General features: G+C 33.5%; 1 protein-coding gene and 1 long non-coding RNA gene across 2 annotated transcripts; both read right to left on the bottom strand.

Moving 5' to 3' along the window:
* Positions 1–264: 264 nt before the first annotated feature.
* Positions 265–1,499, bottom strand: LOC134233218 (uncharacterized). The gene is made up of 4 exons (XR_009984936.1): positions 1,397–1,499; positions 949–1,086; positions 698–818; positions 265–535 (listed from the first exon to the last, which is right to left on the bottom strand). It is a non-coding gene; the product is annotated as an uncharacterized LOC134233218 (long non-coding RNA).
* A 135-nt stretch (positions 1,500–1,634) lies between these two features.
* On the bottom strand, positions 1,635–10,675 carry LOC134233217 (multiple epidermal growth factor-like domains protein 11). The gene is made up of 5 exons (XM_062715199.1): positions 10,411–10,675; positions 9,692–9,931; positions 5,286–5,420; positions 5,041–5,181; positions 1,635–1,792 (listed from the first exon to the last, which is right to left on the bottom strand). Exons 1-5 carry the CDS (start codon positions 10,673–10,675, stop codon positions 1,635–1,637), a joined length of 939 nt encoding a protein of 312 aa, XP_062571183.1.
* Positions 10,676–13,472: the final 2,797 nt, after the last annotated feature.

Raw genomic sequence — 13,472 nt, 5'->3', positions numbered from 1 at the left:
TTGCGTTCCTTTTTGGAAATCAACCAATGAGAGACTAGAATATAAACAAAATTAACTTATTGAAGATTAACACACAAGATTTCGTTGGTTATTTGAGTAAATGCAAAGAAGGAAGAAATCCCAAATTACATGTTTATGTTTTTTGTATGACAATTTTTACAGTCTAGTAAATGTTGACCACTTTTGTTACAAGTAATGTGCATTTTATGCATTTTCCTGTTACCAATACATACATGTATCTTTTGAATATGTTCAGCGCTTTAATACTGAATAACACCTTTATTTTTCAAGTTTGTCTAGTTCAAGATTTACATAGTTTCCTTCTTTTTTAGATATGCGTAATCCTTGATAAGCACAAGCAGCTGTATCTTCTGGTACATGTAAATCAAAGTTTATGTAGTTTTCTGGTTTATTTAAGTCATTTAACGTTTGATAGGTATGGGATTCATCATCTGGTTGTTTCAATGTATCTGTGCTGTTTATATATATTTGTGAGTGTCTTCTCCTTTCTATCCAGGATCTGAAGATTCCTTTTCTAAAATATTTGATACAATAACATGTAGTAATTTTGAGAAGTTGAAGAAAATTTATCGACAAAATCATGAATAGATACAAAAACAAAATCACTGTGACTACATATACTAAGTCTTTTGAATAAAAACAGAAACTGATACAAAAAAATATATACTTATCCTACCGCAATAAAGAAATAGTCAATGCAATAAGTATGGTTACAGAGGCAATTGCACCGAGAACTCCGCCGACGATAGGTGGTTTTGCAGATTTACTGTTCACTTTTAGACGAAAAGAACCCTCACCTGAATAAAAAAAAAATATTAATCAAAATCAGATACATGTATATGGCCTGAAAAATACTCTATTTATGCAGCAAAATAAAGTTAAACATGTTCCTATAAAATCTTATGGAAAATGTTTTTATTTCCTTACTTTGATCACATATGTCTCCATAATATCGTTCTTTACATCCTTCTGTACAACTACCATTGAATCTATCACAAGTATCATTAGCACAGTAGGAACTGCAGGGATGAATGCAATTTTCACCATACGTATTCTGAGGGCATTCTAAAATTGTAAAATTATGTTCTTTGAAACATATTGAAACATGTCAGAGAATAATATTAGCACCTGCATGTCGAGTTAAGAAACAATCTTCATTCATTCCAAATTCATTGTTTGAAGCTTCTTAAAAAGATATTTTATGGCTTCCTAAAGTTTAAACAAATTATGAGAAACAAACAGCTTCCAATATTTGTTTTCTCTGCAGAAAATCAAAGAAAGTGCATTGAGAATATGAAGATGCTTGCGTTTTACCAAATTTCAAGTACATAAACGTCAAGAAATCCGTTTTTGGAATAAACGAACAATTCTTTACCTGAAATGCAATTTGGGGAACCTGTCCAACCACTTTTACACCGACAGGATCCATCGGTATGTTGACATTTTTCTTTACAATTCTGAGAGCAAATATTAGAGCAGTTTGCACCAAAGAAACCTGTCGCGCAAGCTATAATGAAACATTCATTGAAATTGTCAGTAGTTGTAGAGAAGAAGAAATTTACATGTAAGTATTGTAGAGTAATGTCCACATAAATTATTTGTTAAATTATACACTAAAATTCCGCATTACATTTGTGGCATAAATTCCCTAGGTAGCCACTTTGACAGCCATTTGGACACACCCCATCTACATGGTTACAAATTTCCTCATTGGTACAGTGTCCACTACAACGCTGACTACATCCTTCACCAAACCAGCCACTGGGACATACTGTTAAAACAAACAATAAGAAAAAGTTTACTTAAAGGAAACCCTCAAAATGGTTACTTATATGTTTGAAAAATCAAACTTAAATAGTATATAGACCTTTATTACAAGAACTTCCGATGTATCCTGGGGTACATCCAGAGTCGCAATGCCCTGTTTCCTTGTTACATGCTTTTCCATTTAAACAATGTCCACTGCAGTTGATAGCACAGTTTGGGCCAAAGCGTCCATAACTGCATGCTGTATTAGATACTTAGTAGTAAAAATAATACTATTACATGTATCGATGAAAACAAAAAACAAGTATATACTGACAAAACGTCAGAAATACTCAAGCTGTAGAAAGTCAATTAGGAAGGGTATAAGATGAGGGCTATTGTTCGAGTTCAATCTTCTGTTGAATAAACTACATTTAGATGAAACAAAATTCATAAATTGAATTTAATTAAAAGAAATAGTAATCGCACTACTTTTTAAGATGGCTTTACGTGACACACTTTCAGGAATATTTTATAGAGCATAGTAACGTTGCCGTTTCTTAATTTAATGAAATATTTTTTATAATGTAGACATTAAACACTTATATTTACAATTCCAATGTCTTTGTCCGAGATAAAATTACCAGTTGTAAATGTAATTGATTTCCTCATGAATGTTTTGGCGCGGTTCCAAAAAAAACCACGTGCAGGGCGGGACAACACCTAGAGAGAAGCAGGCTTGGAGCCCGTGGATTGGCGGAATCAAAGCATGTAAATATAAGGAATAACTGTCAGATTTTTCGAATTCATGAAGATGATCAATGGATTGGCTTGTGTGATAATTTTATGCATAAACGCCTTCGGCGTTTATGCAAATTATCACACAAGCCAATCCATTGATCACTTCATGAATTCGAAAAATAGGACAGTTATTCCTTAAATAAATATACCTTAAATTACTATACATTTTTTTTTTTTTTTTTTTTTTTTTTTTTTTTGTTTTTTTTGCTTAATGAAGCATAGCACTTTAAATATATAAATCAATCTAAATAGCTTGCTACAAGCCTGTAGAAAAATTTTTCAAAGTGGAAGAGGGGGGAGGGCTCCAGGCTCCAAAAAATCCACGTGACTACGGTTTCATCCATCGTTGCAAACCACAGCCAAAATGTACGTTACTCTCCTACTCCGGACCGTGTCTTGAGACGAGGGGGTTTATCCAGCTGAGCGACATGCATGTCCAATACATATTCCGTACGAATCCAAAAGAAGTTATTATAAAATAGGTTCCGTTACCAAAGCTTAAGATAATACGAGAATTTAATATTGATTTTGTGCTATTATTTTACTGTCATCATTTGCAGGACCGTGTAAAGCAATTTCATTTGGGGGTACAGCCATACATTTTCTGGCCATGCATTGTAGAATTTGTTAACGATGGGGTAACCTGCGTCACCTTTCAGAGTCTGCAGTGGAGTCGTCCAAGGATGCTTTGTCGGCGACTGTAAGAATTCCTGCGATTCCTACGCAAAGGAAAGCGCGAAATTTCTGTATAGAAACAGTTCCGGTGTACCAGTGAAAACTGTCGCTGGTGCTCAGGGTCGCTCTAAATAGAAGTCCCAAGCGATATCCTTGCAATTCGACACTAGTATAATTAGACCCAGAGAAAGTTGTAATCGGCTTATATAGACGCAATTGGTGTTTAAAATGAAGTAAAATCGAAGTAATTAAGTTCCGAGACTGTTAAATAATTCTGGTTTTTTGAATATGTTCAGCAAAATCTTGAAAAATAAGTGTTTAGACAATCGACGCTATTCCATCGCGATCGGCATGTGGGCTTTCATGTGGTTCTTCATCTCTAAATTTTTTTTTAAATTATGTTAGAAGAAGGGCAATATATGACTAACTTGATTAGATATTTATTTATTGGCTGAAAAAAAACTATTTTTGAAAAGAAAGCAACAGCAGAAGCGTACTATAAACTGTTTAACTTTTAAACATCGAGATCGGCATCCAACTTAATCAGCTGTTTGCACTCGAGAGGACAATCAAAACCGATCTATTGTAAGTAAGACAGTATTTTAACAAGTCAAAATTAAAATAATTATCGTTTGTTTTGCCGATAAATGTAATGCAAGACACAAGTAAGGTTAAATTATGGTCTCGCCACTTGCAACCAGTATACTTCAAATAAAGTTGTCATGCGAATTTCCTCTATTTATTGTGGTTTTAATGTGTTTATAGTGCTGAAAAGTTTTTCTTTTTTTTTTCTTGTAAACAAAGACAAATGTGAATTTTCTCTATGAATGTTTAGGTGTTAACATTCTCTGTCTTAAATTAAAAATTGAGCAGTTTTCAATCAATTTTCATCATACATGTAGTTTTTTGGTTAGAGGAGGTCTGTTCACATTGTTTCATTATATATTCAATGATGATCCATGATAGGTGACATTCAGTAAGATGCGTCGATTTAACCAAATGGACGTAATTATGATAAAATAGCTATATCATTTATAGTGATGTAGCATCGTTTATTGAAATTGTGTGTGGGGGGCGGGGGGCTAATTTCAATGAACATTTTTAACACAGGTAAAAGTTATGTCTGGAAAATAGTGGGGGAGCAAGCCCTCCATCCCCCTGTTGCTACGTGCCTGATTTACTCAAAAAGAATATAACTTTGTGAAATTTTCCAATTGGTAAACTCATATATTTTAAAAATTTTGCTCAGATGTAATGAATAAAGTAAGCTTTTTTTGATACAATAATTTGAATGTTTGTCATAAACATAAAACACAAATTTTATTTGTCTTGCCTTCTTTTAAGATTAAAATAAATAAAGAAAATATAAGAATCTATGTCCTCGGATACTATTACCGTGGAATTAAAATCAGTGGAGCACCGCTTTGATTTGAAGCGACTAAAATCCCCGGGCATGCACAGAAGCCAGTGATTTGAGTCGCTTTTTTATCTATAATTTATATTTAGAGCGACACTGAGCAGTAGCGACAGAATTCACGGTTACAGCGGCTGCGAAGCTTCACTCATTGTTCATTCGCCGTAGAATAGAATCCGATATTTAACACTTAATATCTTTAATATACAGACGTATTCAAGATAAGCTTCATTTTTGTTTCTAGAAATCTTTTTGTCTACAAATATAATATATTTTTGTGTTTTTAGACTGAGTAAATCGATGACCTAGCATCGTTTTAGAGAACTCAAGCCCCTCTAGGGCTTGAGTAATCAATAATTCTAGACTAAATAATTTTAAATCACATTCATTACACATTGTCAGAGTCCATCCTGGAGCACAACCTTTTTCACAGATTCCAGTCACGTGGTTACAAGTTTGATCATCCAAACAATGTCCTGAACATCGAAGACTGCAATTCTTACCATATGATCCACTATCACACGCTATTAATGCATATATAAATATAGATTTCAGGATTTGAACGGACATAAAAAATGTGGTAAACTACTTGTGAAATGTGGTAAACTACTTGTGAAAGTGACCTTACGTGTTTGACAGAACTGTCCCGTCCATCCAGGCATACATCCCATACATGTTCCATTTATTATATCACATTTACTTTCTTCACAATGTTTAGAGCAATGCTTGCTGCACAATTTACCAAATGTTCCCATTTTACAGCCTAAAGATATCATTAATGCATGCAGTACAGTTTGTAACTCTAAATATAAAGAGAAAAAAACGGAAACTTGATGTTTTCAAATATTAAAAAAATGAAGCAAAAATTAAAGTAAGATAAATACAGATGCATTGAAACACAAGTTGTATAGAACAAGGTGTCCGTAGAATTGCGTTATCTTCTGAGAGTTCTCGGCTTTGATTTATTTTGATAAGTGAGTGTGTTACGATATATTTACAGCTTGTTTGTTGATTAATGTCCCTCTCAAAAGTCTGCAACTCATGTGGAGACGCCACCATTTGTCGGTGGCGAGATTTTGGTTTACGTGTATACTCGGCATTTACGGCCTTTGAGCAGTGACGGATATTTTTTTCCGGTAGCACTTTTAATTACTGCGAATCGGTGAGCTCAGTTCATTTAGTTTATAAACGAGGGGGTATCAAAAAGTTCGTGGACTAGCGCCATAAAAATAAAACCGCTTTTGGTACATCAAAAAAATTTTGAAATATCTAATTAGCATCATCTTTTCAATCTATAGAATAAACCACAAATCATAAATTTTATTTTTTAATGAATTAGTAATGTTTTTGTAAGCAATGGTATGTCCAGGCGGCGCAACCTCGAAAACGACATTTTTTTCGATCTAAGTTTAACTGAGAAAAACTATTTTATTATATATGATTGACATCCAAAATTCCTGTTTATTAAGTTATGTGTTGGGACACTATTGTTACATAAAATGTGGAATTTTTACCTCATTCTGGAAGTTCAATGAAATTTTATCGTAAATTTTACATGGAGTATCCAAACAATTATTGCTTTAAAACAAGTTGCTGTCTTTAAAAAAGGATTGCAATGCGTGGACGATATGCATGTGTTTCTAACCGAAATTCAATTAAAGAAAATTTCTAGGTTTATCAGTTATTCATTTAGGTTTGTTCACATTTTCTTCAATGAGCTGCCTACTAATGACTGATTGTAGTCTCAAAGCAAAATTGTTCAATTTTATCTTCGATTAGCGAGCTTTAATTTTGTCAGTTTAAAAAATCGGGCTATTTTGATACATGTAACCCATAATAACTGGGATTTGACACCTACATGTATTCTGAATTTATGCGGAAGAAATCTATCATGAGAAAAATAGATCTGATGGTGCACGTGTAGCACAGTTATGTATTACCACAGTTCGCGTACCTATCAATTTTGCCGAAATTTTCGGTAAATAAAAAAGATATTTGCCGAACATTTCGGTATAATTGATAGGTACGCGAACTCCTGTGGTATTATGGATTTTTTTTTGCCCCCCCCCCCCATCAAACACCGTTGCTACAGACCTCTATCACACAGTACACTTTGCTGAAATATCATTAAATTATTGTGCGAGTCTTGATGTACAAAAGAAATGCCGCTGAAAACTTGTTCTGTCTTTTAAAAGCAAGAACTAGTCGTTGAATGATGATTTCTAAATTCAAGTTGTTAAGTTACATGTATCTATACTGCAAGTTTTTCCTACCTTTTAAAATGCTTATGCTATTGAATCAATGTTTAATTTGTACCTAAAATATATGTATAAGAAAAAAATTTGGATTCGCCAATGAATGTATAAATACGATATACGGATTAAAAAGCGCAATTTGCCAATGAAAGGCATGTTCGAATTCGAATCGGGCGAATTGTTCTACATGTACGGGCAAGTTGACTAAGGGGCGAATATCATTCTAGCGCATGCGTAGCCTGTCGTTTGCACATGGCATCCGGTTTAACCTCGCTTATATCTTTACTGCGTGGACCTCAGGGTCCACGCAATGATGTCAAAAACGGGTAAGGTTGTCCTTTTCAAACATTCTATAAAGTTTTGCCCCTGAAAAAAATGGTATAGACCTAGGAAATGTTTAAATTGGCTACAAAGAAATAATATGGTTCCAGAGTACTTGTTTTTTAATGCAATGGTAGATTCAGAGACAAAAGGAATGTACAGATAAGGTCGATTTGTAGTCAAGGTGTAAAAAATCAAGTCAAAAAATGACGTTGATCATGTGTTGTATATATTGAACCCCTAAAAGCAAAATATGCTGGCAAAATCAAACGAGAATCTCTCCAACTGTATGAATCCATTTGCAATATTATATGCATTGAAAGCCGCGCTGTTCATGACATTTTAAAATCATATAAACAAGACTGATTAAATCCTAACCCCGCTCCAGGGAATCTCATCAAAATAAGTGTATGAGGTATAAGAAGCAGACGTTGAAAAAAAAATGACGTTGTCGGACTTCATGAAACAACCGGGTGATGATATAATGTCGTTTTTATTTTATAATAATTTGGGAAATAATGAACGTATCAAGCTAAAATTTTCAACATTTCTTTATTTTTTGTTGTTTTATGTTCCTTAAAAAAATTATAAGCTCAGACTACATAGTACTAATTTTATAGCCTCAGTCCACGAACTATTTGATAACCCCTCATAGTAGAATATTTTCCTGCTATTTTGTTTCAGTCCTACATTTATATATTATATTTCATTAAACTTTATTGAAATGTATCAAATCTAGGTATGACTGTAAATAAATACTTCTTATTTATTTAAAAACTAAATGTGGGTGTATAGTCTGAGCATCTTAATAAAGGTTACATCAAAGAACTCATTCTTGATGTAACGGTTATTTTAAATAAATTCAGGTGGAGAATATTTTTCAGGAATAAAACTTAAAAAAAATAATAAAACAGTCAAAAGGAAAACCAACAACCTACTCGATAGTCTATTCCCAACGGAAGCAGAACCGCACCTTATATATGACATCTCTTAAGGATAACTCAGTATTAAACTGATAATATAATACGGATATCAGAGAAAAAAAAATATGTCTTAAATCTCAAAATGAAAATTTCCTTTCTTTTATTCAAGTTTTGCTCTGTATTTCTTTGCTTTTTTAAGGTCATACGATACGTTCCCCAAATATCTGTTTTGTATATCTTCATAATATATGAAAAATATACAAAATTTTAATTACTTTCTGATTTCTAAACCGGTTTCTAATTGTTTTTAAAAATTTGAAACACTAAAAATGTGATTTTAACAAACTAAGTTTTAGTCCCTAAAGGATTATATAAGAAATGCCACCCTGTGGTATCTCGCACAAATGCTTGGCAAGGTACCTCAATTTTTTGTGAGTAAACATATTAAAAGTTTTAATTCTTCAATGACAAAATCTTGGAAAGAATTATATATTATTTAGGAACGTCTCGCCTGTCCTTAACAATCTTTTTTTTTAAAATGCATTCAGTTAAAAGGTGCTTAGATACAGATTTGAAGTTATTAAGTTCTCAAATTATCAGTACAATATCATGTTCTATGCTCTACTTATTTTTCCTGGAAGCTATTGAAACCTCTAATTTCAGGATGCGTTTGATTGATAAATCATTGCACCTTTTAAAAGAAAACTCTATCCCTAATACATGTACTTTAGAAAAGAATAAACTTTATTGTGCACAAGAAATATGTCCAAACCATAGTCCAGAAAGTTCAGAGTCAAAATGTGAGAAAGTAAAACCAATTCACTAGTATTGTCAGTGCTCAGTGATGTGTTCTGAGTTTAACACATTGAACATAGCTGGTGATCTGAAACGTAAACATTAACAGTAACAGAGCTCGTGCACTGTTTTCAAAAAAGTCAACGTTTCACAAATGTATTTAATGTGTTAAACTCTGGACACTTCACTTCACCTAGCACGGAGTGGCAATACTATTACCTGTTTGTCGGTGTTGTCTTCTCACGTTTCTAGTTTTTTTCTGTATAATGTAGTGTAATTTTCCTCATTTATACATTTACACAACAAAGTTTCAATTTTTCTAAAGTATTAAGGATAGAGTTTACTTTGTGAAAGTGTTTGATTGATTGATTGTATATTGTATATTGTTTCACGTCCCTCTCGCGAATTTTTCACTCATATGGAGACGCTACCACTACCGCGGTGGAGAGCTGCAAATTTTGTCCTATACACTGATCTTTGGACCATTTAGCAGAGAGGGATCGTTTTCGTGCCAGCACTTACTGCGACATGGGACCTCACTGTATACGGTTTTGTGAAAGTGTAAAGATGTTAAAACCGTGTCCGGACATCCGTTGTTTCTATTATTTCCCGATAAAATCAATTTCCATATTATAATGCCCAAATGCTTATAGAAACATATGGCATGATATTAAATAGAAAGTTTGAGAAAATATTAACTTCAAATCTGTGTTTGAACACCTTTAAAGCAAGAAACCAACCTTCCACTACCACTTCACATAATTCCGTTATAATCAACTTCTCATATCCTTCAGGGTAAACAGTCCCATCCAATCGTTCGTTGTAAAATATAACATAAGAGCCATGTCCTTCACAGGTTGTTGTGAAGTCAAGGGAAGGTAACTGCAGTCCGTCTTTATAACACATATGACCATCTTCTTTGTTGGCAGTAGTAGAAAGATAAAGAGAAAATCCTGCAAAACGCCCTCTTTGTCTGTTTTCTACAATGAAAGAAGCTAATCTTTTGATTAAATTCATCAAGAGGGCAGGGGGTGACCATTTTTAGAATATATCGGTCTCTCTCATAGGAAGATTTACATATGCAGACACAAAAATGATCAAAATTAAAAACTTAAATATATGACATTTTTCTTTACCAAATGATAGTTGACAGCTTAAAATATCATAGTTATCTAAAAAATAAAAGTTATATCTGATGATTAATTTATAGACCCCTCTCACGACTCTTAATATAAATTACTCTCTTTAAACTAGAGCAGCTGTGATTTCTGCAGAGAATCTTCATGCCTTGAGCAACCTGAAATGTCCGTAGGCACTATACAATTAAAGTACTATACATTTGAATGAATCAGCGAGTTCCAATTCCCCAAGAGCAAGTATATTCCCCGAAGCGATTTGCATGAAGGACAAAGGATCTTAATACAATGTTCCTCTAGAATAAAAAATGAATGAAACTTACCATATTGTTTCTCGAAGGTCTTAAACAGAATCCTAACGCTGTTCACACTGTACACGTCTCCCAGATCCACATACCACCACACTGTTTTATATGTTGATGAAGGACCGATGTATGCAGTCTTCATACAAGTACTGTTGTCTCTGTCCACTGCATTAATTGCCCAGCAGGCCGATACAGGTTTACACACTGCCGAAGAACTTTGTTCCGATCTCTTACCAAACGACAAGTCATCTTCAATGTAAAATATTAATAGTAGATCTATCATATATTTTCATAATCAGATATACATGTATCATACAAAACAATGTATCAATAGAGAAGATTTGGAAGTACGTATATATTTTCTCTATCATTATATGCTCACTGATTGGCTCAAACTTGATCACATAATTATTGAATAAGAAATATAATAACAGAATATAGATTTGTTCTACTATTTGACATGTTTCTCGACATGATGTTTCTATGAAAATAGATCTTTCTTATATTTTTATGTTCCCAAATAAGTGATAAAGTATAAAAACAAAGATTCCAAGGAATCTTTGAATCGCCTTTTTTCATTATGACATTATAAAAGTTATCAATAAAACAGCCATTAAATTTATAATAACCTTAGCCTGCATTTAATATTCAGCGGATAGTAAGACTGCTAGAATTAGAAAATTAATATGCTTTCCCCACCCTCAAATTAAGTATGGATATTGTAATTCAAATTGATAGAAATAACGATTTATAACTATTTATGTGTGTAAACCAACAATATTTCCCAAAAGATAGTTAACTCTTGTCACTCGTCTGACATCCATTTTGATAATATTAACATTCCAGTTTGTGTGGAAACTGTTAATCAAAAATTCCATTGTAAGTTGTCATAAGTTTAAGTTTTTATTTGTGCGATTCGTCAAAAGCATATCTCTAACAATTCAAAACACAGTCATATTAAGTCCAATTAATTAATCATTTAAAGTAGGTAAAGTATTCAGTGTTATGTAATGCTGGTATTTTTCATGACAGAATAAACGCATTCTACAGAGAATATACTAATCATTTTCACTAAAAGATTTTCTACTATCCTTACATGTACATAGTTAGATTGTTGGGGTATTTCGGAGCTCATGACCCCCAGAACTAGAGTTGGGACTGCGATAGGGAAATCGAAATATACAAGAAAAATATTCCAAAATTCTTCTTAAAATACACACGGCTGAAAAAAAGTGAACGTCATGTTAACGCATCATGGAGAAGTGTAAATCTTAATCGTTCAAATCAAGCCCCCGAGGAAGGGGTAGGGCACAATAGGGTAGATTTTGCATTAAATGATAGGAAAAAGACATTTACGAAATTTCTGAAGAGCATCCGGGACATAAAAGTCATAAAACCATACTTCGGTGGTGTAAATTCTAAATTGTTCAAATCAGTGTATCCGAGTGGGTGTACAAAAGGGAAGCTAAGGTTTTTAATTAAAACACAGAATATTTATATATCTTCTTCTTAGGTACCACTTGTTCCGAAAAGCTGAAAATGATGTGGATGCATTCCAGGGTAGATTCTAAATTGTTCACATCATGGCCCTAGGGGTAGAATTCGGTCACAATAGGGAATGCACGTTTTAATTTGCTCTGTAACATACAGGAACAATATTTATAAATCTCCTTTAGAACCACTGGGCCTGTAAAGCTTTAAGTTACATGAAGACATACTCGGGTACACTGCTGATTTTTAATTGTTCAAATCAATGCCCCCATGGACATGATGGGACCTCTATAGGAAATCCAAGTTTCATTCTGCATCATGCATGTAAAGGGATTTTAAAAAATATCCCTCTTTAGAACCTTAATATCAGACAAAAAGTTAAGCTTCTTTTGGGTAGTCTTGGACCGCATTTGGAAATCTGGTGAAGAGAAGAACCATTGAAAGTTACTTTGGTGAGATCTTTTTTATAGAATGAGTGCAATTTATAAATTACTATTTAGTATGCCATTTAAAACCTAAAAATTTCTTTTTATCAAGCTTTGATTAACAATATATTAATGACTAACAGTGCATGCACATGCCTTACATTTTATTTTTTAAAGTCTTTCGCTTGGCGCAGTAATTAGAGCGTCTTCTGTCGTCACGAATTAAGGAGTTAATTGATTCTTCCGTTGCAGGTTTGAATCCCATGGGACTTGGAAACCGGTTCATCGGATAATCGAGACCGTATAAACCGAGGTCCTGTGTAGCAGTAGGTACTGGCACAAAAAAGACTCCTCACTGCTCAATGACCGTAAATAAGTGTCGAGTGTAGGATAATCACCGGCAAGTGGTGCGGCCTCCATATGAGAGAAAAATTCTAGAGAGGGACGTTAAACAATATACAATCAATCAACTGATATTAATGTACCCATCCATATATCTATAATTAAATACTGCGTCATTGAAAAGAACTTGTATACGCCTTAAATTCCAGAAGTTTTAACTGGACCGCTTTCGAATTTAAGGTACCCGCAAGTACATGTAGGTGGAAACATACAATTGCTTGAAGTGGTAAATTAACATTTGGCACATAATTTTCCATTTTCAGATTCTTCACTTAAGTAGAAATGGAGAAGATTGATTGATTGATTGATTGTACATTGTTTAACGTCCCTCTCGAGAATTTTTCACTCATATGCAGACGTCACCGTATGCCGATGAAGGGCTTCAAAATGGAGAAGAGAGAGAGATTGTGTATTTTCATGATGCACAAATAATAAACAGTCTAGTGTTTACGGATGGGTTGTCCCTGTAGATGCATGCAGACCATAACACACCCATTACATGTTTGCTTACTAATCGTGCACCTGACTTGCACTGACAATACCAGAATTTTGTTCAAAATACACCTAATGGAAAATAACATAGTAAAAGAAGTACCAAGTGTCGCTCGGCATTATTTTATACTTTCATACCAATCCCAGGTTTAAAAAAAAATGTTTAATAACTCTGATACAAAAAGTTCAGAAACTTTGGAAAATTGTTTTTCTCAAAGCACTGGAGGAACAAAATTTCTCAGCTTACGTGCACTGATGCTTTAAGTAAAC

This window comes from Saccostrea cucullata, unplaced genomic scaffold, assembly GCF_032062105.1.
Source record: "Saccostrea cucullata isolate Sc308-1 unplaced genomic scaffold, CSIRO_AGI_Scuc_v1 ctg6455, whole genome shotgun sequence".
NCBI classification, from domain to species: domain Eukaryota; kingdom Metazoa; phylum Mollusca; class Bivalvia; order Ostreida; family Ostreidae; genus Saccostrea; species Saccostrea cuccullata.
Note: the sequence above shows the minus strand (reverse complement) of the source record. Positions and strands in the feature narration are given on the sequence as shown.

Coding starts and splice junctions, on each gene's coding strand:
- LOC134233217 (XM_062715199.1), bottom strand. CDS start 10,675: ATGATAGATCTACTATTAATATTTTACATTGAAGATGACTTGTCGTTT. Junction 9,932..10,410: donor GACCTTCGAGAAACAATATG/GTAAGTTTCATT, acceptor CTTTCATTGTAG/AAAACAGACAAAGAGGGCGT. Junction 1,793..5,040: donor TCTGACAATGTGTAATGAAT/GTGATTTAAAAT, acceptor TTGTTTTAACAG/TATGTCCCAGTGGCTGGTTT.